Raw genomic sequence first — 24,764 nt, forward strand, 5'->3', positions numbered from 1 at the left:
AACATCATTAATATCGTCACACTTCAGTGATTCCTAGATTGGGGAGTTTTTGAATGCATTTGGGGTTTTTTTTTCCAACTGTTTCTTTTCTCTTTTTTTTTCTTTTTTCAAATACAAAATGGTAACAGTACAAGAACGCTCCCCTAGAAAAGGCCTGTTTGCACAGTTCCCTGCACATGGCAGACACATGTGGGATCGGGTTCAATGAGGAAGCAGATGAGCATTAGGGCTTTAGACCAAGCAACTTATAGTAATTGGGTAACACAGGTAAGAGCGAAAGTTACACTGCACCTGCATATTTTTCAAATTGATTTAAGAAACCAATTGAGAGGACCGGGAGAGGCAGCGGTGGCAGTGGCAGCAGCCTCGCCCCCCTTCCCCAAGGTTGCTGCCCCATCCCAGTCCCCAGGGCTGCGGTGGCCACTGGACACAGGTCACCTGGAGGTATTTGATGCATTGGGTTGGTAAGGAAGGTGATAACTGTGACTACTAGCGTGGCCTCTCCGACAGTCCATATGGTGTGCAAGTATTTTCAAAGAGGACACTGCATTTATGGAAACCACTGCAGGTCCGAACACAGCAAGCCATTGAAACCGGAAGTGACTGCTGCAGATCTGAGTGCAAAACCACCCCGTGCAGCTTCCTCCATGTCTCATCTGGAGTCGGTTCACTTGCTGAAATGAATCCAGATGAAGGTGTTAAGAAGCCCAAACTTCCCAACTATAGGAGCAGGGTCAGAGGCCTGGGTGAGCACCATCGAGTTCGTTCCTGGGCGTCCCTACTGTGGCCGCACTGCCCCTTCCTGTGCTGAAGTACCCCTGCAGGGCCCAGGGCCCAGGGCCCAAGGAAGAATGGAGACAGGGCAAACCACGTGGGACAAAGAAGCACCTCTGCCTCTGTGCTGCATTGGCAGAGTGTCGCTAGGAGGAAAACTGTGTATCTCCATGGAGACTCCCATGACATGTGTGTGCTGTGGGTCCTGCACCCAATGGATGCGGCCCAGAGGTCACAGCACGTAAAACCTTGCATTGAGGCCCATGAGAAGGATGTGGAGCTCTTTTGCTGAGCAGCGCAATCAGGACATGGTGTGCAGGGTCTGCATGGAAGTGGTCTATGAGAAAGCCAACCCCAGGAAGCAACCTTCAGGATCCCCTGCAACTGCAACCACACCTACTGTCTCAAGGGTATTTGCAAGTAGAGGAGTGTAATGCATGCATTTTATCCTGAACCTGGGGTGTTCTTATTGGGATTTTGTCTTTGTATTTCAGCTAGCTGTTAGGTTAAGTTGGTGTGTTTCATTTGAAGGAGGAAACCCTATGTATCAGTTAGTAGAATCTTCATGCTTTTTCTGAGGAGATTGTTTAATGGTTTAGACAGTTTAGGATCTGAGAACAAACTTATCTAGCTCTGAATGTGTTTCCTGATTTTATACATTTTCCACTTTCCTATGCCATCCATTAAGCTAGCTAATAATCCACCATTCTTTAGATTGTTCTTATAAACTGAACAAAAACCACATAATCTAAACAGAGCAAAGTTACAAAAAATAAATTTATTTAAATGAAAACAAAAAAGAAAGAAACCAGTTGAGCTCTGGAATCCTTCCTAGCCCCAGACTTGCAGCTTGGAGCTCTGCCTCTGAGACTCCCTATCTCTTCTCTCAGACTTCACAGAGTTCCTACCTCACCCTGGGTCTACATGCACCTTAGCTTGGAAGAATTAATGCATCTCATAGCTCTCAACAGACAAGTTTCCTTCTGCAACAGATGGTGATTAAGGCAGAAACCCACAACTGGCCAACGTGCAAAGAACAAGGGGCTGCAGAGTGCTTATCCCTGAATAGGACACCTACACCAAACTTCTGCATCCCAAGGCTGAGAGATCATTGTGGAGAGATGGGTGGAAACATTGTAAGACCCAGAGGAGGTGGATGACCATAAGGAAACAGAGTTTTCCAGACAGTTGGTCAGTTAGCAACAGTGACAGCACACCCAAGTCCCATACACGCTTAAACCAGAAAAAAAAAGTCCCAGCAAAGACCGAAGGAAGTGGATAAGATGTTCCAACCCCAACTAAGGTAGTTGTGACAACAGATGGCTGCTGAGACGGGCAGAGACAGACTCTTTGAAGCATGGGATTCCTGGTAGGCTAACCAGGCTCCAGTGGATGGACCCACACTTAAGGATATTTAAAAACACAAATTAGACTCTGTAGGCCTTAGTATACATAATGGACCATATTAAATTGGGTGGAGGGCAATAAGGGGAGGTGAGGACAGGGGAGGGCATTTAATTACTATCTATATTGTATGGAAATCACAAAAATTCAATAAAAAGAAAATAACTGAAAATAGTTCAACAAACATTTAGTTTGAAAGCAACAGTTTGGGTGCTGGGCATGCACTGGCACTGAGATCACCTGGAGAGCTTCAAAGTATCAATACCAGGCCGCCAGAACCCAGATTCCAATTTCCTTGGTCAATTGTAAGTTGAGTCTGGAAGATGTTAAAAGTGTCTCCAGAAGATTCTACCATGGAGTCAGAGGTTAGAACCTAGAGTTCCAGGGTTTGGGATTCTTTAGCTATGCATGCTATCAGCATGTGCCACGTGGCTTTGTCCATCACAGCGTCTTAGTTCCTGGTGGTAGAAAACACCTTTACCTATCTAAAATCAAAGAAAAATTCCAGACGTACTCCTTTGTTAGGCTATCATGCCGCAAGACAAAATGCATTCCCAGGCGACACACAGATTCATGCAACTTGCTTCAGCAGACATGATGAAAGGGCAGTAATTCAATTTTGTCTGTGTTGAAATTCATAACCAGCATTGAAATACCAAACAGGATGGAAATGATTTGCCAATATGAGGGTGTATGATGTTTTCAACTTTCTCCTAGGATAAGAAGTGAAAAATGTGACCTTGGTCTTTTCTATGATACCTTTCCCAATCTACATCTTTTGAATTTTCCAATCTGTTTCTTTTGAACTTGAAAGTAAATATTTTATGATTTATTTTATGTGTATTAGTGTTTTGCACAATACTTTGTGGCCAGTGCCCAAGGTTATGAACCATCAGGTGGGTGGTAGGAATTGAACCCAGGTGCTATGCAAGACCAGTAAGAGCTCTTAACTGCTAAGCATATCTCTGGTTCCCAAACTTGATATTTAAAAAATTAAACTTACACTGTTGAGACAGCTCACGTGGCTGTGAGTTGGCCACTGTAAGTGCAGGGAAATTTGGTCCCCTGCAAGAGCCAGCCCTTTGTCAAGCTTCTAATCAAAATTCTTATTTACAAAGTTTCCAGCCTGCCCTTGAAGTCTATACCTAGAGAGACACAGTCAGGGGGATCAGAGGTTCAAGATCAGTTTCTGCTGTGTCCCAAGTCTGAATCCAGGCTGGGCTCCTTAAGACCTGGTTTCAAAAAACAAGTGAAACTCCTGCAGTTTGCCCTCTCATTTTGTTGTCACTGGACTAGGGCATTGCTCCCTATTTCACAGCTCAGGCTACCTTCTTAAAACAGTGGGAAAGTTTTATAGGGAGTTTTAAATCATTATTTTAGTAGTATTTCCACTTTGATATATATATAGTATATATGCATATAATATATATATATATATATTATATGCATTTTGTTTTTCCAGAAAGAGTCTCACTATGTAGCTCTGTCTGGATTGCAACTTACTATGAAGAACAGGCTAGCCTCAAACTCAAACAGCTCTTCCTCCTTCTGCCTCTCCAGTGCTGAGAGTAAAGGTGTACCCAACCATTCTCCCGGCAAATGATAGCTATTTATATGTAATTCTTCAGCTGTTGCCACCGTAGGTACTAGGTTAAGTAAACATATTCAACAGGTTTTGGTATCTCTCAGAGGAAGCCCTGCCTTCAAACACCTTCAGGTGGGGCTGGAGCGGTGGCTCCAGGGTTAAGAAGCACTGGCTGCTCTTACAGAGGACCTGGATTCCCTTCCCAGCACCCACGTGGTGGCTAACAAACTTCTATAACTCCAGTTCCAGGCGGTCAGAGGCCCTCTTCTGATAAATTGCAGGCATGGGTGCACTTAAATACATGCAGGCAAAACACTCGTAAACATAAAATAAAAATAAAGAAAATACCCACAGTCAAGAATTTCTAATTTATTGTTTTGTGTGCTTTTGTGTATGTATTTAACACATGTGCCACAGCGCACGTGTCTAGGTCACAAGACAATTTCTCTATTTCCAACATGTGGGATTGGGCACTGAAGTCAGGACAGGGTAGGGCAGGGCAGGACAGGGCAGAGGACTCTGAAGTCAGGGCAGGGCACTGGGGGCAGGGCCCTGACTTGGCCTTTAGGGTTCACTTGCCTTCCATTGGTGCCGTCTGCTGTCACTCAGAACGTGAGGGGGCGGGTCCTTAACTTCTTTCCAATGGGAGACCATGTTGTAGGACTGCCTGTCCAATCAGGGTCTCATATACTGGAAGGCGGGCTTTCTGGAGCGCCTCTGTCCGTTGTCTCCGGGTCTGTCCCAGGAACGCGTCGGCTCTGGAGTGGATGGTTGTCGGCCTGGTCCGGTCCCGGGGTGACTGCTGCGGGAGGACCGCAGTGAGGACGGGATGTCCTGGAATCAGGCTATGGTGAGCGGGCCCTGACAGGGAGGAGGCCGTGTCCACTCCCAGCCTTCCCGCTGTTCCCTCCGGCCGTGTTGGGCTGCGCGGCTCCGGGAGCCCCGGGCGTCCTGTCCCGGCCCTGCTCCGGGGCTCGGGTGGGCGCAAGGGAGGTTGTTGAGCGCCGCGGCGGGGCTGCGGGGTTTTCGGCCCTGGTCTGCGGCCCCGGAGCGCTGCTCGGGAAGGTGGTCCCGGCGCCCTGCTTTCCGTCGCAGCCGAGGCACTCGGTCTGCCCCGCTCCCTCCCAGCCGCGGTCTTGGATCCCCTGCCGCCCCTCGGCTCTGCGTGCACCTCTGGGTTTGGGTCCTGGCTGTCTGCCCCTAAGCCATTAAGCCTAGTTCCAATGCTTTGTGCAAGTTCAGAGAAGAGACCAGGGACCCGTTTGGAATTTGTCATGTGCCCCCAAACCAGCTGCCCCTCTGTATCTTCTGAGGCACCTTGGCATCCTCCACAGGTCTACGAGGGGGGGGGAGCTAAGGAGTATTCAGAAGCTCTGTGTATGTCCCCCCTTCAAGATTTCTTCACCCAGCCAGAGCACAAGTGGGTTCCAGTAGAATCCAATGAACACAGATTTTATGAAGATTTGGAGACAGGTGCAGAGATCTAGACAGAGGCGTTGATCACCAGATGTAGAGACAGAACTGCATCTGTTAGGACCCAAGGATTGGCCCGGGCATGGAGAGGAGGTCGACTTCAGTTGGACCTCACCTGCCTTTCCACCCCACCCAGGGGCTGACTAATGGAGAACAGTCCCAGCCAGCTGAGGCCTTTATGCAGAAGCATGGGGAGTGAGGAGAGGCGACCCTTGTCCCCCACCCTCGGTGGAGCCAAAAGCTGGGGGTCTTCTGTTTCCCCCGGAACAGGACCACTGCTGGGAACCAGACCTGGTCAGTGCATCTTTGGGAAGGATTTGGAGACTGAGCTAAGAAGGGGAGTGGTGACTCCAACTCATCTCCACACAGGTCTCACAGGGTTCACCTTGGTCTTTCTGTTTGGGTGTCTGCATGGTTTACAGATCTGTTCATCCTTTGCATGTTTAATTTTGTATTGTTTTTGTTTTTCTCAGAATAATCTTACTCCATAGTCAGGATTAGCCTGGATCTCACTTGGTACCCTCATCTGGCATCAAGTGTTCATCAGTCTTCCTGCCTGAGCCTCCCAAGCACCAGGGTTAATAGAGGTGAACCACTCACTCCAGCCCTTAGTCTCCACAGCTGTTTCTCTGTGTCTGAGACCCTGAAAGTAGGTGTGGAGGCCTGCGAAGGGCCTTTGATGAGCCTGGACCCAGCGGGTAGATGATGAACCTAGGGTGTTGTATTTCTAGAGCTGTTTGTGAAAAGCCATATGGCTTTCATCTCTGTCTCTGGATGCCCTGCTCTATTAAAGTAAAACAGTGGAGGGGGTAGACCTGTGTTCAAATCTCAACTTCAGTCTAGGCATGGTTGTGTAGCTGTGATCCCAGCTGCTAAAGAGGGTGAGGCAGGAGTTAGGATTAAATTTTCCAAACCAGCCTGGGCTGCAGAGAGAATTCAAGGCCAATTTGGGCAGCTGCCTGAGACCGTATTGCAAACAAAAACCGAAGAGTGCAGTTCAGTGGTAAAGCCCTAGGCTGCACTGCACAGCCCTGGTTTCCATTTGCAATCACCTTTTCCAAGTGGGACCTCAGAGAAGCCAATCTCCTCTCTTGATACTCAGTTTGTTCTTCTGTAGAATGGGGTGAACTCACCTCCAATTTGCCAGGGTGGGAGTCAGAGCAAGAGAACGGGTAAGGAGTTACCTTGGAAAGGCTGGGGGCTGCTTTAGTTCTGACCAGACCTTCTCTGTGGGACCCCACGTTCAGAAGAGTGGTAGGAAGAGCAGCTGTGCCAAGGTGTTGGGCCTCAGAGGCTGGGGTGTGTGGTGTCAGGAAGTGGTACTAGCAAGGGCATGTAGGGGTCTGTTACATATTAGCTTTGCAGGTGCTCCATATCCCGTCTTGTGTGTATCTGTGTGTGTGAAGCATATATGTATGTATGTGTGTATATGTACAAGTGTGTTCAGGTCAGAGACTAAAATTAGGGAGTCAGTTCTCACCTTGCACTCTGAAGAGGTCTGTCCTGTTTCTGCTTCTGTGCTGTGTATTCCACTTTTGCTGGCCCTTGATGTCCCAAGTAGTTTTTCTGTCCCCAACCCTGTAGCACTCCAGAGTGATAGTGTTTATACTTGAGCACTGCTGCAGTGTGGGTTCCAGACATCTGAGCTCACCAGATGTGCTTGACAAGCACTTTCCCCACTGAGTCATCTCTGCTCTTTTTACTTTGATTTTGAGACGGTCTCACACTCTGTAGCTCAGCCTGGCTCTGAAATTGAGCTCCCATGTATTAGGCTTCTAGGCCTGCACCTTCAGGGCCAGCTCTGTCGTTTGTGGGAGTGGAGAGGAGCCAGGAGCTGGCTTCCCTATGCTTCTCTTGCTCCCCCTTTTCTCCTGTATGTTCTTCCCAGTGGCAGATCTGGGATGCAAGGGTGTCAACAGACATGCTGGATATGTATGTCTGGCAAGTTCTCTGCACCCACCCAGCACCATCAGAGGACTAGCGATGCCTTGAAAACCGAGGATGGTTAAGCCAAGATGTGGATTCCATAGGTCCCCTCTCCTCTCCTTCCTTCTTCTGTCATTTTGTAGACATTCCCTCAGTATCCTGTTACTATAAAACATGGGAAAGGGCCTAGACAGTGGTTGAGATCTCAGCTCCAAATCAAACCTGGGTGATCCTAATCCCATAATGATCCTAAGGTTGGCACCAGCCTGGGCTACAGAGAAAATTAAAGGCCAATCAGTGCAATTTAGTAAAACCATGCAAAATGTACTCCCCTCCCGCAAAAAAAAAAAAAAAAACAAAACAAAAAAACAAACAAAAAAAACAAACAAACAAACAAAAAAAAACCAAAGGGAACAGTTCAGAGGTATAATGTGTTCTTGGCATATTCAGGATCCTGGGTTCCATTCTCAGTTACCTTCTACCTGTGGGACCTCAGTGAAACCAGTCCTAATCTTGTGACCCTGTTCCTTCTCAAATATTGGCTGATGTTAGCTCCTATACATCTATGTGATGGGGCCGCAACAAGGAAGCAGGGATTGCCTTGGAAAGGCATGGACAGCTTTACCATCCAACAGCATGCCCCTCAAATGCAGGATGGGTGAGGTGGGGAGCTTTGTACGTGGTTTAGAAAGGGAATTCAAGGCCACTGTTTTGCTGGGAGGTATAGGGCTAGAAGAAAAGCTGTGGAGGAAGAAGTTGGCGTCTGAATGAGGCGGTGTCGGGGGATGAGGTTCAGGATCCTGAGCGTGAAAGAGGATGGGGTGCAGTCTGTAGAAGTGCTAGGATGAGTTGGGACTAATGGCTCTCAGAGGAGATCTGGAGGGCATGTCACAGTGAGGCCAGTTCTAATGAACAGGGACATTTCAGCAGTAAGATCTGGGTGTTTGAGGTTGGAGGTGTGGCCTATGAAAAGAGGAAGACATTGTAGAAAGATGGGAAATTCAGAGGACAAGGGAGAATAAGGAGCCCCTCTGGAGTGGAGGTGATGTCCCTAACCAATGGAAAGTCACAGATTCCCTCACAGTCAACAACCTTTGCTGTGGAGGTTGCCTCATACTCCTTTACGTAGCCAAATTACAAAGAGGAAAGTTATAATGCAGTGAGCCATGCGTCAGCCTAAGCAGGCACAGAACAGTACACTTCAGGTGCTGTGAAGCGGACTCTGGCCCTCTGCAAAAGTCATTTCTCCATTCCCCAACCCAGTTTTGTTTCATTTATTTATTTATTTACTTATTTATTTATTTATTTTGGTCTTTTTGAGACCCTATCTATCTATCTATCTATCTATCTATCTATCTATCTATCTATCTATCTGTCTGTCTTCTACCTATTACACACGTCCAGTTTTGTTTCATTTATTTATTTATTTACTTATTTATTTATTTATTTTGGTCTTTTTGAGACAGGGTCTCCCTGTAGCTCCAGCTCTCCTGGAACTCATTACGTAGACCAGGCTGGCCTTGAACTCACAGAGATCTGCCTGCCTCTGCCTCCCGAGTGCTGGGATTAAAGGCGTGCACCACCACACCTGGCACTCCTTATTTAATTTTGAGACAGAGGAGCCTTGCCCTGACTGACCTGGAACTCACTATGTAGGCCAGGCTTGAGCCTGCCTCTGTGTTCTGAGTGCTGGGTTTAAAGGTCTGTCACCACACCCCAACTCATCCAGTTTTAAAGGGGAAATGTCACAATGAAGACAAAACTTTTTTTAAAACATTTTTTATTTACTTTTTTTATTTTATGTGCATGAGTAAGTCCACCTGTTTTGCACAGTCCCCACAGAGGACAGAAGACGGCATCAGATCCCCCCAAAATAGAGTTATTAATGGTTGTGAGCCTCCAGGATGTGGATGCTGGGATTCATACCTGGGTCTTCTGCAAGAGCAGTCACTGCTCTTAACCATTGAGCCATCTCTCCAGCCCCAAAAGACTGAACTTTTATTTGCAGTAACAGCATCTGAAGCTCCCATGTAGTCCTTCTAACTGGACTTCATTCCTTCTGGTGACCCTGAGTGGGTAACATGTTTGCCCTTCCATGAAGAGTGGGAGATGCAACAGCAGGAGAAAGGAAGAAACTCTGTGAGCAGCTAGAAAGGATGGCGTGGGCTTTGACCTTAGTGACTGTAATCCTGACTGTCCAGGTCACTCCTTGATCTCATTTGCCTCCCTCTGAGTTTAGCTTCAGAAGCCACACAAACTAACCAAACTGCCGCTGTTAAGAGACTTAAGGGAAACACCCTCTCAGAAGCCCACACACTTGCCCTTGAGTGCGTATATTTACCTTTCCCTGAGCATCTGATATTAACTCAAGTGCTTACATCTATGTTAGGCAGTGTTTGCTTAATAAACTCCAGAGGCTGTGGCTGTAGCTTAGTTGCTTTGTGTCTACATAGTGCTGGTTTCTACCCCTAGTACCACATAAAGGGGATAGGTGGCCCCTGCCTGCAATCCCAGCACTTTTGAGGTAGCAGTAATAGGTTGAAGAGTTTGAGACCATGCCCAACCATATGCCATTTTCAAGGCCACCCTGGGCTTCATGAGACGATTTTCTTTAAAAAAGTCAAAACTGTTACCATTGGTTGAGTTCGGATGGGTGTTTCCTGGTTCTTGTTGTCTTATCCAAAGAGTTGAACATAAGGGCTCACACAGATGTACCAGAGCAATGAAGCCATAGAACAGGTTAGTGAGGGAATCAGTTTCATGGCTAAGGTTGAGGTCAGATTGGGCCAGTTTTTCTGCATACCCAGAGTTACTGGGAATATACTTGAATAGAAATTGTCTAAATTTGATTGTTAGTTTGGGCAGGCAAAGTTAATCTGTGGTTCAGAGACGTGTGTGTGACCTGCTGAAGATGTGACGGGGTTCTGAGATTGCTGGTGCATTGTTTGAAGAGGGTGTGCATGCTCAGTAGGTGCAGGTGGTTCCATTTGCTTGGATTTTTTTTTTTTTGCCTTGCCCAAGCTATGTGCTCCTGAACTTCTGGTGACTTTCTAACAAGAAGAGACACTGGGGTATTGGGAACACGCTGTTGGCAGCTGTTCAGTCTCTCCTATCGCAAACATCTTGAGCCTTTCTTTCCCAGTCCCATATGGCATTGGTTGTACAGAGGACAGGCCACTTGGCTGAGATAAAGTAAGAAAATCCACCAGTATCCTAAGAATTCCCAAAGTAGCTGTCCCTCTTTTACAGTTACAGGCGTGGGCTGTTCTTTTTTGATACCATTGTCAGGTGTCATATCTGCATCTTACCAGATTATAATCCTCTGAAGAGTTTTACAGCTGTGCCTGGCCCTTAGACCTGTGTGGACTGCTCTCCTATCCTCTTTCTTTTAAGGTGCACCCATATGTCTTTTACATGCATTGCTAATCCTGTAAAACACTCTGGTTAGCCTTACATCGTCTATGTAATGAAACTTTACACCTGTCAGGGAGGATTGTAAGGCATAGTTCTGGACCACCATCCCATGACACTGGGTCTGTGAAGGTCTCCTTGGTGAAGACTGAAGATCCACCATCGATCGTCCCAAGTGAATGCAAATTGGTCTTGGGATTCGGCAAATACTAAAAATGTGTCAGCCAGGTCTAATGCAGCATGGAAAGACTCTATCCCTTGTATCAGTGTTCAGTAAAAGAACAGCATTGGGCAAGCTGCTTGGCTGGGGGAAACTGCCTGATTAGCTCTCTGTATCTATGGTCATTCTCCAGGAGCCATCCAACTTCTTCACAGGCAATCCTGGGCTGTTGAAAGGACTCTGTCCTGGGTGATTTATCTCTACTAGCACCTTGAGGGTTTCTGTGATTTCATCATATCCCCAGGAAGTACACACTGTTGCCTCTCACCAGCACACTGGTAGACAGCTTTACAGTTGCCCATCTTGCCCAACCATATGGTTCACACGCTTAGGTGAGACTTTGTAATGCTGGAATACCGAGTGAGCCCCAACGCGTATCTGCTCTTAGGCTGTTCTGTAGTGCAGAAATGTGTACCATATGTTCTTATAGGGAACAATTGTATTCAAGTTTGCCAAAGTTTGTCCAACTTCATAAAGATTATGTCCTCAAATGGGACTCAGCAAAGCCACTAAAGCCTCCACCAGGCCTGTGGTCCCTGCTGACTGAATCTCTTCCTGAATGAATTCACCTGGGGTGAGTGGCAGGATCCAGACAGTGTGCTGAGAACCCTGTCAGCTCAGGCAACATTTCTTTTATTGGAGTGTTCAGAATCTGGTAGTGGTACTGAAATACTCCATTCCCACTGAAGTAATCTCTTCCCCGTCTCTCATCTCTTGGAGTGTACAATGAGTATTGAGTCAGCAGAGCCTGTGGTGAGATGTGAAGCGTGCCAGGGGAGGAGGTGGATAATTGCAACTGGGAGAGTCTCCCTGTGAAGTACTGGCTGTCCTGGACAGTAGACACGGCTAGCCTCCACCTCCCAGAGAACTTCTGCCTCTGCTCAAGTTAAAGGTGTTCACCACTGCTCCTGCCTGTATTTTAATTTTTTGAAGACTCAACATTACTATTTTATAAAATGGCTGTACCAATTTAACATTTTTATTTTATATTCATCTTGCATAATTTCCTACATGAACATAGTATACTTTGATCATATCTCCTCTACTGTCCTCTTTGTTTTGTTGTTTTTGAGACAGGGTCTCCCTGTAGCTCCAGCTGGCCTACAATGCCCTGTGTAGACTAGGCTGGCTTAGATCTCACAGAGGTCCACCTGCCGCTGCCTCTATAGTGCTGGGATTCATGATGTGTGCCACCATGTCCAGCCTCTATTATCCTCCTTCCTCTTCCACTGAAACTTGCTACATTGTTTTTATGTGTACACACTTTATGCCAAGTGCATAAGAGAAATGTTTAGTACAGTAGATTTCCACTTGCAATGCCTCAGAGGCCTGTAAGTTCCCTCCTCCAGCAATATTTGACTGCCTGTCACTCCTCACTAAGAAGTGGACCTCACCTGCCCCTCCCCCATCCCCGATGCTATATAGATAGGCTCAGTCTTGTTGAGCTCTTATGCAGGTAACCACTGGTGCTGTGAGTACTTAGGTGCAGTAATCATGGCATTTTACAGAAGAAAGTGTTTCAGACCTGTCCTTCCCATCCTTTGGCCTTAAAATTCTTTCACACGCTCTTCTGTGTTGTTTCCGGAGCCTTTGAACTGGTGATACTGGTGTCTCATTTAGAGTTAAGCCCTTAACACTTGCTTATGTTTAGCCCTTTGACCATTCATGAGCCTATATTAACTATTGCCTACTGTGAGCCAGGCGAACCAAAGTTTCTATGACCAGGGTTGAAAGCCGAGCTAATCTGCGGGTAGAAATGTTAATATTACTTCTTTTCATAGTCATATGATTCTCCTTTTTTGAAATACCCCATCCTTACAGCTGTCCTGAGGTAGCAGAAAGTTGGCTATTTAATAAATTCAATCTCTGCTTCAGGTTTGTGAGAATCTAGGCTGTCAAATAACCATTGGAAGAGAGTTCATAAAAGTTTTGTGAATAGATGGGTTCTGTGTTGTTTACTCTTTTACATTATTTCTGGGAATTTTATGCCATGGAAATGGAAATGTTTTCCTGAGATCCAGGGGACATCACATATGCCCAGTTCCCTTAATCTTAGAGCTTGGGGTTTAGTCTGTGGTCTCCCCAAATTGACTATGTCAGAGCAAAAATAAACATTACACTAGTAGACTTACTGGACCTGGAGATTTTACTGAGTTGAACTTGGGCAGTGACTTAGTCTGTTTCTCTATTGCTATGACAAAACACTCAGACCACTACCAACTTGGGGAGGAAAGGGTTTATTTGTCCTACATCTCCCAGATCACAGTTCAGCTGGGAGCCCAAGGTAGGAACTAAGGGCGGGAACCTAGAGTCAGGAGCTGGAGCACAGGCCATAGAGGATGCTGCTTACTGACTTGCTCCCCTGGCCCCTGCTCAGCCTGCTTTCTTATGCAACATAGGCCCACCTGTCCAGGGGTGGCACCACCCACAGTGGCCTGGGCCCTCCCACATCACTCATCAATCAAGAAAATGCCCCATGGACATGGCCACAGGCCAGTTTAATGAAGGGAATTCCCCAGTTGAGGCTCCCCCACCCCAGGGGTGTCAAGTTGACACCAAAGCTATCCAGCCCAGGCAATGTATTTTTTACATGCTGAAATTCCTTGGAAAACTGTTATATTTTTTTGAACCCATAAATTAACAAAGGTAAGATTGTTATGTTGAATTTTCTTGGTCCTCTGGTACAATCAGCAGCACCCTCTGTAAGACACTAACTAGACACCTACACAGAGTAGGGTGAATGCCCACTACCCAAAGAGTAAGGCCCTGGGTTGAGGAAAATGTGTCATTACAGGACTCTGTATCATTTGAGGATGTAGCTGTGGACTTCACCTGGGATGAATGGCAGGTACTTGACACTGTGCAGAAGACCCTCTACAGGGATGTGATGCTGGAGAACTACAGCAGCCTGCTGTTCTTGGGTGAGTCTACCTCTCCTGTGTCTGTTAGAACCATGTTCCTCTTGGTTGATGAGAACAGGTGGTTCCTAACTTTTTACACTAACTCTGTAGTAGACATTTTCATTGACACATGGTAATGGCACAAATTACTAGAGCATTGTGACTATGCAGTGCACTTACGTGTAATGATCAGATGAAGGTAATTGAAGGTCTGTCAGCTCAGAAAGTACTTCTTTGTACTGGGAGCATTTAAAATCTGATAGTGATTTTGAAGCATTTAGTTCCTTGCTGTCATCTTTATATTTAGTACTTTTCTGTGGATCGTAATGCATCCCACTAAGTGCTATCTGTCCTCCCCATCCTTCCTTCTTCTGTGTTTCTCACACAGTAGTAACTATTGTTTTGTTCTCTACTTATGTGAGGCCAACTGTAGCTTGCAAGAAGGATAAGAACATGTTAGATTTTTCTTTTTATGCATAACATAATTCACGTACTTATTAGTTACTTCTCTCATGCTTTGATAGAATACCCTCTTCCTTCCAGAAGATAGGTATTTATTTTGCAGTGCAATGCAGTGCTGGGTGGATAGAGTCCATGTGTGGCAAGGCATGGCAGCAGAGTGTGAGGCCAGCCTAGCAGTCAGGACGTGGAGAGGTCACATTTCATCACAGGAAACAGAGCATTCAGGGAGCGGGGCGAGGCTATGAACTGTAAAGCCCATCCCACAGAGATGGACTTCCTTCAGGAAGGCTCCCCTACTAAAGGTTCCATAGTCTTTCAGATAGCATTGCCAACTGGTGATCAAGTGTTGAAATGTGCCTGTGGGTGACATTTCTCCTTTCAACCACCATACTTCTGTCTTTGACGTTCCTGGGGAGATGTAGAAGAAACTTACAGTCACAGGTACACAGGGAGTAGGTAGCCCAAAGAAAGATCCGTTCAGTTCCAGGTTGGTGACTAAATGAGATTATGAGGGTACTCCAAGTGAAAGGTGGCTCTCAGACAGGTCTGTCCCCAAAACTTTCTGGCCCTTGTCATTTTTTACGTATTTCACATGCAGAGGGGCAAAAGGCAGCCTTGAATGGAATCACTGTTGGCTTTATGACAGTCTTCAGGATTTTTGACATCCTCATTGCCATCATCAGCCTCATATCCTCCACGGTTTTCTCTGTCGCACAGACAGCGGTCCAGTGTCTGCTGTAGGTCACCATAGCTACTCAGCTGTAACAAGGAAATGACTGCATTACCACGCTGTAATGCTCTCCAGGTCTGCCCATGACACTGTGAGGGATCTTTCATTTTAATGAGTAATACTTGTTTATAACTGCTGCATATACTTACTTTTCTTCTGTTGATGAGCACTCTTAGAAAGTGTTATGTATTTTGACTGAGTATTACTTAATGTATGTTTGCCGTGATAAAACACCATGAACAAAATTAACTTATGGACGGATGTGTTTAATTTGGGTCATGGTTCCAAATGTTTAGTAAGTGTCCATGTTGCAAGGATGAATGGCAGCAATGGACAGACATGGTGTCAGGAGTAGGCGGCCAAGAGAACACTTGAAAACTGAGGAATTAAACTGTAAGTGAAATGGGACCATAAGCTCTCCAAACAGACTCCAGGGACATCATTTCTCCAGCAAGGCTCCAACTCCTGAAGGTTCTACATTGTCCAGGGACCACCCAGCCAATTCAGGACCAGTGTTGAATTATGTGAGCCTATGGGGGATTTTTTTAAGCAACTGCATCCTCTATGTATGTGCATGCACCATATGTGTGCAGTCAAGCAAAGGCCAGAAATGGGCATGGGATATTCTGGAACTGGAGTTACAGATGGTGAAGAGCCAGCATGTGCCTGCTGGGAACCCAACCATGGTCCTCTGCAAGAGTAGCAGTGCTCTTAGCCACCAAGCCGTCTCAGCCCCATGAGCACTCATGTTTATTAAGGATCTTCACTTTTTTAAACAACGTTGTAATACACAGGAAACTCCCAGTTTCTCTGCAAAGTATGTATTTCCCATGAGTTTTTCCCCCTAAAGTGGGATAATAGTATCTTTATTTATAGTATTTATAGTATCTATATTTAGTATCATATTGTATTTGGGTTTTGTTTGTTTGTTTGTTTGTTGATTTTCTTTTTTCTTTCCTTCTTTTTTCAGAAAAGGCCTTATTTGCTAGCCAGGAACTTGCTATGTATACCAGACTTGCCTGGAGCTCACAGAGATCCTCCTGTCTCTCCCTGTCAAGGACTAGGTTGAAAGGCATGTGCCACCACACTGGCTACCATATTGTATTTTATATCCACCATCATAATTTATGTTACATTCATCATTCTACGGCACTTTTCAGAGTGTGTTATTTTGTGTCTCAGATTATCATGAGGGATTCAGAGCAGTTGGACACGCACTCATCAAGCAGGCATTCCTGTTCATAGCGCAGAGGAAGTTTGTAGGAAGGCACTGTGCCAGCATTTTCCTCGTGGATTACCCACTTAGACCTTCCTCCGGAGTGGAGGTCTCAGCTGTGACTGCATGTTTTCTAGTAATTGATTTAGGAGGGCCCAGCCCACTGTGGCAGGGTGCTATCCCTGGGTAGCTGTTCATGGACAGTATGAGACTTGATAACGCAAGCTGGGGGAAGCAAGCCAGTAGGCAGCATTCTTCTTGTGTCTCTGCTTCAGCTCCTGCCTCAGGTTCCTGCCTTGGATTCCTCCCCTGATAGCCTTAGTGATGAACATGGCCTGAGAGTTGTGATGAAATAAATACTTTCCTTCCCAAATTGCCTTTTGTTGATGGTGTTTAGCATAACAGTAGAAAGCAGACTACAGCAGTTGGTACCACTAGGGAAGTATTGCTGTGATAGACCTGAACATGTTGTGGGGAGGATTGTAGAAGGATTTGGGAACTTTGGGATGGAAAAACCATTGAGTGCTCCACCTTGGTGGGCTGTTTGGAGGGAGCTAGGAAGATAATGCTGAGAGAAGTGGCCATGTTGGAGACCTGGCAAAGACTGTATCCAGGCTGTGTGATACCGAATTCAGGGTCTGTGGATGTGAAACCTTTGTTTTATGGGGGGATGATGGTTAGTTAGCTGAGGTGGAAGAATCTGCTGTGATTAGGGAATGACCGTCATCACTGATTGAGATCTTCTAGGAAGTATTTCCTCAGAGTTCACACACAGAAACTGGATCAGTGGGTGTCATGGGCATATCATAAGCTGGCAGCTGAATGTGGCAAGGTGTAAAGGCCTCTAGTGTGGTAATTGTCCTTTTGGCATTAAAGCCATAGTGTTGAAGGGGTGTTGGCACTGTATGAGGCCAGGAGAGGCTATTAGTGAAGGTGCAGCCTCAATTAGACTGGAGACCCAGGGTATGTGAACTAGCAGGACTGTGGTGACCACAGGGACAGCAGCAGCTGTGGAGCAGAGGTGGCCTGAGACCTTGAGACAAGCTGTGTGTTATGGTTATCAGAGTTGGGAAAGTGGAGCTGCCCAAGCCCTTTTGAGCCCCTAAGATCATGAATGAATCCCAGATGTCCAATATTGTGCCACAGTGCTGGCCTTTCGTTTTGGCTAAGTGTGTACAGCTATTCCTTTTAGAAATAAGTATGTAAGTTATTTTTTTATTTCACTGAATTTTTAAATAATGGAATTTGTGAAGATTATGGGACTTTTAATATACATTGTTTATTAATATGCAATGTTGGGGACAAGAAATAAAAGGGAATGGGATATAGTGATGTGTTTGTATTTCACAAGTGGTCCATTGTGGTGGTGTTGTTGTTTTTTTCCAGCTTAAAGTAGAGTCAGCTAGGAAGAGGGAACCTCAGTTGAGAAATTTCCCTATCAGTCTGACGTCTGGGACATTTTCTTGATTCCTGGTTAGTATAGGAGGGCCCAGCCTAGTGTGGAGGGTACAGTCGCTTGGCAGGTGGTCCTGGGTATACAAGAAAAGGAGCTGTGTTAGCCAGGGGGACAAGTCAGTAGGCGGCATTTATGGGTTCTGCCTCAGCTCTTGGCTACAGGTTCCTACCCTGACCCTCCGTCATTTAGCAGTGTACGATGCAATAATCCCTTTCCTCCCAACATGGTTGTTGGTTAGAGTATTTTATTACAGTCATAGAAAGTCAGCTAGAACCTCTTCTTTCCTCCTCCCTGAAAGGAGTGTTTCAATTCAGTGGAATTTATTAAAGAGGAGGGTACTGCATAGTTATACTGTGTAGACTGTACTGCACCCGTGGGTAGGTTTGAAGTCATCGCAATGTTGGAATGTAGAGTAACAGCCAGGAACATGGCTCTACTGTCCGTTTAGATGAGTCATTAGGCCTTTCTTAAGAATTCTTTTTGTCTTGGACTTTTGCCAGTTTAACTGTAATGTGATCCAAAGTCATTTGCTGGGGAAATCTGTTAGGGTTCCTTTGAACACCCTGGGTCTGTCTGTGCTGCTTCTGTGCTATAAAATTCTTTGAATAGGTGTGTTGGTGTCCTTCCCAATTTTGTGTGGAACAACCATGAACGGGTTTTTTAACCTTGGATCCTGCATATTGGAAAGTCTATCCTTTAAAAAAAATTTTTTTAATTTATTTTTATTTTTTGCATATGAGTATTCTGTCTGCATCCATGTCATGCAGTGCCCGTGCAGGACAGAAGAAGTCATTAGATCCCCTGGAACTGGAGTTACAGACCATTGTTAGCTGCCATGTCAGTACTGGGAACTGAACCCAGGTCCTCTACAAGAGCCGCCAGTGTTCTTGTAAAATAACCAGTTTCTGTGCTTGAAATATTTTTCCTGAAAACTGGAAGTTGACCCATGGTGTGTTGTACGGTTGTAGTTTTCATTTCATTAATTGACATCTTGCACTCTTCAACTTTTATCTGGTTCTTTTTTTATGATCCCTCTCTCTTACTCAAGTTGTCCTAAATGTTGTATGACTTTCTAATTTTCTTGAACTTTGGCTCTTATTTTTCTTTTTAAATGTTCTTAAAATTGCTACTCTGGGTATGTCGTGTAAGTATTAGGCAGTTGAATGTAGTATTTCAGTGGTCAAAGCACATTTCCTGAACTGGAACCGTCTTTTATAGGTAGACTTGACTTCACACTCTGGCACAGTTTGTATGTTATTTCTCTCTTACAGGGCACTGCATGACCAAACCTGCGTTGATCTTCAACCTGGAGCATGGATTTGGTCCGGGGAGTGTAGACAAAGCCTCCATCCAGAGCCTCCCAGGTCAGTGGATCCATACGGAGCTTGGGATGTCAGCAGGAGGACAGCTCATCCAATAGTGGTCATGTTGAACTCTTCCCACAAATGTGTATTCAAACCCAGTCCAGAAGACAGCTGATGTGGTGGATCAGACACTTGATTTTTGCAGTTCCTGAGTGGGTTAGCCAGGTTAACCCAGCTGATAAGTTCCTTTTCCTGAATTGCATTCTTTTATATTTTCCAAAAATGTATATTTTCCATTTTCTTTTGGACTTTTTTGAGAAATCCCTGCAAGTGTGAGACTTGCAATGTGGCTGAGGCTGGCCTTGAAGTCATGATTCTCCTGCTTCCAAATCCTTGCTGGGACTAAAGGGGTCAGCCTTCACACCCAGTGGGGGGATAGTTTCACTGGTTAGATAGTTCACCTGAGTTCTCAGTTGTCCTCTTTCCTCCCTGTTTCATGTAATAGGTTTGTATCAGTCTCAGCCTATTCTCCAGCCCTTGTTCCCTGATGACCTTATCCACAGATGACTTTGTAATCACTGGATACCAGTGGTACTCATACACATGTATCTTCCTGTGATGTACTTACATTCTCTGAAAGAAATACGTGCAGAGATATCATGTATCATGGTTAGCTAAGGCCAGAACAATGTGTACTAGGAAGGGAAGAAGAAAATACATGTGATTGATTTTAGAAGGACTTAAAGTCACTCTTCAGGAAGCACTTAGTTTTAATGTTGGATGCTTTTTCCAATTTTAGGATGTAATATATGGGTGGATATAATTCAAGTTTGATAGTGACCATGACTAGAATGTGTATGGAAACTTGAAAGTCTGCTGCTGTGAGTACTTAATATAATTCTTGTTGCATCCACTTGCGGATTTTATATGGAAAGGAGAAAAGAATATCAGAATTTCCAGGGTAAGATGGCAAGTTAGGACCTTTCTCCATATTACTACATAAATGGGAAAATTAAGATTCACAAAAGCGATTAATACCATCCTTGGAGAGAGAGAGAGGGAAGATTGCTGGAGAGTTAGTAAGGAAGAGGTATCAGGAAAGCTTAAATACAGAAAACCAAAAGACAATGCAGAGAAAAATGGAATAATCCATACTTTAAAGTTCCAGTTCCAGGTGCAGTCAGGAACCCAAGCCGTCATGTTGGTGTAAACACAGAGGATCCAAAATGCCCTGCTGCTAAAACTGGCATTTATAGCTACAGAAGAACCTGTTTGTTTTGGGGGTGAGAATGTACCAGTCTGGCCTCAGGCTCACTAAGCATTCAGCTGTGTCTGAATGTCTGATCCTCCTGCTTCTAGGTCATGAGTGCTTAGATTATGGGCTTGCATAACCACACGTGGTTTTATGTGGTGCTGAGGATCTAACTCAGGGATTTGTCCTTGCTCCACAGTCACTTTTCATGAGAGCTACACCCAAACCATTGTTTGTTTTTTTCCAGTGTTTAGTAGTACAGACTGATTTTGGCCAGCTCACTATCTTTGAAGAAGTTGATTGCATTTATCCACATACTGTGCTTTGCAGTTTGCACACCCCCCCTCTACTCCTTAGAGAATGGAATAATCAGAAACCAAGGAGGCTGTGGATACACTGACAGAGTTTCTGTGTGGGAGATGACCCCTAGACAGCCTTGGAGTCCAACAGGGTTAGATGTAGAATCACTGAGAAAGCCAGGAAGCAGTAAGTTAGTGGTATGGAAGGTTTGATGGTTGTATCTTTTATGATGAGGAATTTGTCCCATTGCTTGTGGAACAATTCTGAGGGATGGAAGACCGATTTCTGAAGTGAGGAGATGACTTTTTCTCTAGATCTCCCACTTGTAGTTGGCTGCACAACAAACTGGGAGCCCTGAGTTGTCCCAATGGGTCTCTGAACATTCACAGCCTTCTCTTTACCATGGTGTTCTAATACTGTTTGGGTTCTGAAAGTATTGAAACCCACAGGCAGTCTCTCTTTCCTGCTGCTCTGCCACAACCTCACTCATGACACACCCATTGACTTGGACTTTCCTTCTCTATGTGAACAAAAATTGCGTTTCAGTAGCCCTCAAGTCACAAAGGCAGAATTCCTTAGTAGCTCTTCTTAACTGAACACTGCTCGAGTTTGACAGCATCACTTTGATGTGCCAACAGTCAGCCGTCATAAAGCATGGACTGTCATGGTTAGGATGGGAGAATCAGTCTAGCTGCAGCCCAGTACCCCCACATCCTGTTGGTAGGTTTCAGCAGTAGAGGACCGATGAAATGTTTTGCCAATTTTTCTTGTTTTTCACCTCCTTCTGTTTTATTGTTAATGTCTTAACTTTTTCATTTTTTTCAAGTTTTTCGTGCTTGTAATTTTGTTTTTTAGACTTATTTTTTATTCCTCTGGTTTTTCATCAGTCCTTTAGCTCTTGTTATTTACTCTCTTTTACATATTCCTTTTTTCTTCTGGATTTATTTCTTTAGTTTCTTTATATATTTTTTATTGAATTTTTGTGCATTTCATACAAAACATCTTAATCATCTTCATACCCCTTCCCCCACCTGCACCCCCCTCAAAGACCCCTGCCCCCACCGAATTTCATCCATTCTGTTATATATGTTAAGGTTGCTCAAATCAAGTTTATGTTCCCAGACATCCCTCAGTGCAAGTTCATTCACTGGGATCTAGTCAGCCTATCTAGAGTCACTCTCCTAAAGAAGATCAACTCTCCCTGACCCAGCAGTAATCAGTGCCAGTAGTTCTTTGGATCAGGTTGGAGCCTGCTGCCCATATCCCCAGTTCCTGTGCTGGGTGTGTGTGTTTGTCTGTGTGTTACACGTTAGGAGGTGACCTGCCATGGTGAATGTGGGTGAGTCAGAGTACAGCTTTATGGAGTTGTTTGTATTCTTCCACTTTTTTCCACTGAGTTCTGAAGATCATACTTAGGTTAGTGAACCTGAAACTTTTCCCACTAATCTCTTACTAGCTTACTTGTTAATTTTTATTTTCCTTTATTTAACTGTCTTTTGGCCATATCCCTTGCCCTTCTTTTATTATTTCTTATACATTCATTAATTTTACTCTTTACTGTTAACTCTCCATTTATTCATATTTTGTTTTTATGGCTGCTGATGGTGTATCAGATTTAAAAAAAAATTTTTTTATAACTGGTTTATTTTGGTGATGTTACTTATGTGGCAGTTTGCTCATTATTGGTAATGCTGGTCACTAAGGCTACAGAGTAAGCCTGAAAGAGAAACCCTTATATCATGTGAGAATGGCTGTCCTCCTTGTATAGAAGACAATTTGGAAAGCCAATAATTATGGCAAAAAATGTAGGCAAAAGGTGGCATCTCTTTAAAAAAATGTGATAGCTAAGGTATGAATTCACAAATGTTAAAGTGACTGAAATGCCAAGAACATAATGCCAAAGTCTAGTTTTTGTCTTAATTGATGAATGTCAAAGGCTAGCTAATGGGGGAGCAGAGCGCTGCACACCTGCAGCAAGTACAGTCAACAAAACACTTAGTCACATACAATGAAAAGCAACACCTTCCAAGGAAAGAATAGCTCTGTGTGTTGGTGCATGCTTTTAATCTCAGCATTTAGGAGGCAGGAGCATACGGATCTTTGAGTTCACGGCCAGCCTGGTCTATAAGCAAGTTCCAGGGCAACCAAAGCTGAGTACTCAAACACTGTAAGAAAAAATGCACAGCTCTATGTATATCCAGGTGGTTGTTAACCCCCTTTTTTTGTAAAATTATTCATGGATTCATACAAAATCTACTGACTCAATGCATTTTAGTACTCATCTTCCTCTTTGTCCTGGCTAATCTGGTAGTCATTATTTGTCTTTGTGCTGTTCTTGGGTACACAGAACCAATCACATAGATTATTATTCTTGAACTATTTTTTGCTGAGCTATTTCAAATGCCTTCTGGAAAAGGTACCACATTAATTAGAGCTCTCTTGTTCTTGGACTTTCCCGTGGTTGCAACCTTTCCACCAAGATGCCCAGCCTTTTTGTTCACTTGAATTCTTTACAGGAATTGATCAAAATTAGCAGCTTCTGTGATTCCATCTTCTGTCATGTGGGTGAGCTTCAGTTAGATATGGAATGCACTAGGTATTAATAAAGCCAGGAATCCCTTTAATAGAAGCTGGCTGTGCATTCCAGACAGTCTCTGGGAAATTCCAGTGTACTCTTGAGAAACAAGAAAATAAACAAGTTCATTCACAGAAATGGACATTAACATGCCATAGGATTCCTGTGTAAAAGCTAATGTTGGAAGAAACTATATACCTGCTGTAGTCATTAGCAAAAATATGGGTTGGAGAGATAGCTCAGCAGTTAAGAGACCTGGCTGCTCTTGCAGAAGACCTGGGTTCAAATCCCAGCACCGACATGGCAGCTAACAACCATTTGTACTCCACTTCCAGGGGATCTGATGCCCTCTTCTGTCCTCCATGGACATTGCACATATGTGCAGACATAATATTCATACACATAAAATAAAAATAAATAATAAAACCCCCCAAACCCTCCTAATAATGCATTGTCAGAAAATATTAACAGACCCAAGCAGCATGTTCTAGTTTGCTTTCCATTACTGTGATAAAACACCCATCACAACCAACTTGGTGAAGAAAAGGGCTTGTTTCATGTTACAACTTGCAAGTCACAATCCATCAGTAAGCACTGTGTAGGCTGGAACTCTGGCCAGCAATCTGGAGGCAGGAAGGACAGCACAAACCACAGAGGAGGGCTGCTAACTGCCTTGCTTCTCCTGACTTGCTCAGTTATTTATTATTTTTATTTATTTATTTATTTTTTACTTTCCCAATCTTTAAGAAAAACAGCAGTAGTAGTAAACCTCTAAAAAAGGTGGGATTCCACCTTTGAAAATGTGACTTTTGGTTTCCAAAGACATGCCAGCAACATGTGCATGGTTCCCAGTTGTATTGAGTAGGTAAGAAGTTGATGTGTTCATTGTCCACATCCCCCAGTCTGTGATCTGTCTGGACAGTAGTACTTGCCTGAACAGCTACTACAGCTCTGTTAATTTTGGCTATAGCTCCCTGCACTCTCCTGTATGCAACAAGTGCAGAACTTACGCACATTCCTTAAGAACTGCATCTCCTGTGGCAAAACTAAGACTGTGTTTGTCTAAAGCATAAGGCAAGCCGCCTTTTGTTTGATTTGGTTTTACAGCTGCCTCCTGTGTTACACACGCTCCGGAACCAAACTTCGAATTCTTTTAAGCATTACCACATAATAATCTTGGTCATGAGGCAGGGCTATTAATCAGCCTTAAAATTAGGATTATTGATTTCCAATTTGATCAATAGCTCTCATTTTTAGTTGCATTGTAAGTTGTTTTTTTTTTAATCAGGTACTAATGATGTGGGTGGGATATGTTGGGGTGTCTGAGAGCAAGAGCCTTTTTCTGCTCTTGGTGAGTAGCTTGAGGGAGTAGGACCCTGGAAAACATAAAGCCACCAAAACTGCCTGAAGGCAGTAGCTTGTGAATTTAAAGAATGAAATTCACGGATGCACAGAGGGTGAGTTGTAGAGGTCTTTTATTATAGGGAACTTAAAGAGTGCAGAGCTCCGGTACAACAGAGGGGTCCCCAGAAGTGGAATACCATTGAGCATCTGTGAGTTAACAACGTTCTATTTTATTTTTAATTGTGGGCATGTGTGTGTAAGAGTGGGGGGTTGCGCATGTGAGTACAGGTGCCAACTGAGGCCAGAAGAGGACGTCAGATCCCCTGCATCTGGAGTTATAGGCAGTTGTGAGCTGTCTGCTGTGAGTGCTGGGAACTGAACTTGAGTCCTGGGAAAGCATCAAGTGCTCTTCAACTGCTGAACCTCTCTCCA

The 24,764-nt window shown here is 44.6% G+C and overlaps 1 protein-coding gene and 1 pseudogene across 4 annotated transcripts in view; both read left to right on the top strand.

The window, feature by feature from the left end:
* Positions 1–421: 421 nt before the first annotated feature.
* LOC103735050 lies at positions 422–2,907 on the top strand (annotated as a pseudogene).
* A 1,569-nt stretch (positions 2,908–4,476) lies between these two features.
* LOC103735048 (zinc finger protein 420) overlaps positions 4,477–24,764 on the top strand; it is a 29,119-nt gene continuing 8,831 nt past the window's right edge. Inside the window, exons 1-4 of one of the 4 annotated variants that reach the window (XM_029564062.1) lie at positions 4,477–4,613; positions 13,588–13,714; positions 18,829–18,921; positions 24,473–24,541. In XM_029564062.1, the coding sequence (XP_029419922.1) occupies positions 4,593–4,613; positions 13,588–13,714; positions 18,829–18,921; positions 24,473–24,541 (310 nt within the window). In that variant the 5' untranslated portion in view covers positions 4,477–4,592. Of the gene's footprint in view, positions 4,614–13,587; positions 13,715–18,828; positions 18,922–24,472; positions 24,542–24,764 lie in introns of those variants that run through there. The other 3 variants (XM_008834144.3, XM_029564064.1, XM_029564063.1) reach the window with 3 other exon arrangements.

This window comes from Nannospalax galili, unplaced genomic scaffold (assembly GCF_000622305.1).
Source record: "Nannospalax galili isolate Female #2095 unplaced genomic scaffold, S.galili_v1.0 scaffold457, whole genome shotgun sequence".
NCBI classification, from domain to species: Eukaryota; Metazoa; Chordata; class Mammalia; order Rodentia; family Spalacidae; genus Nannospalax; species Nannospalax galili.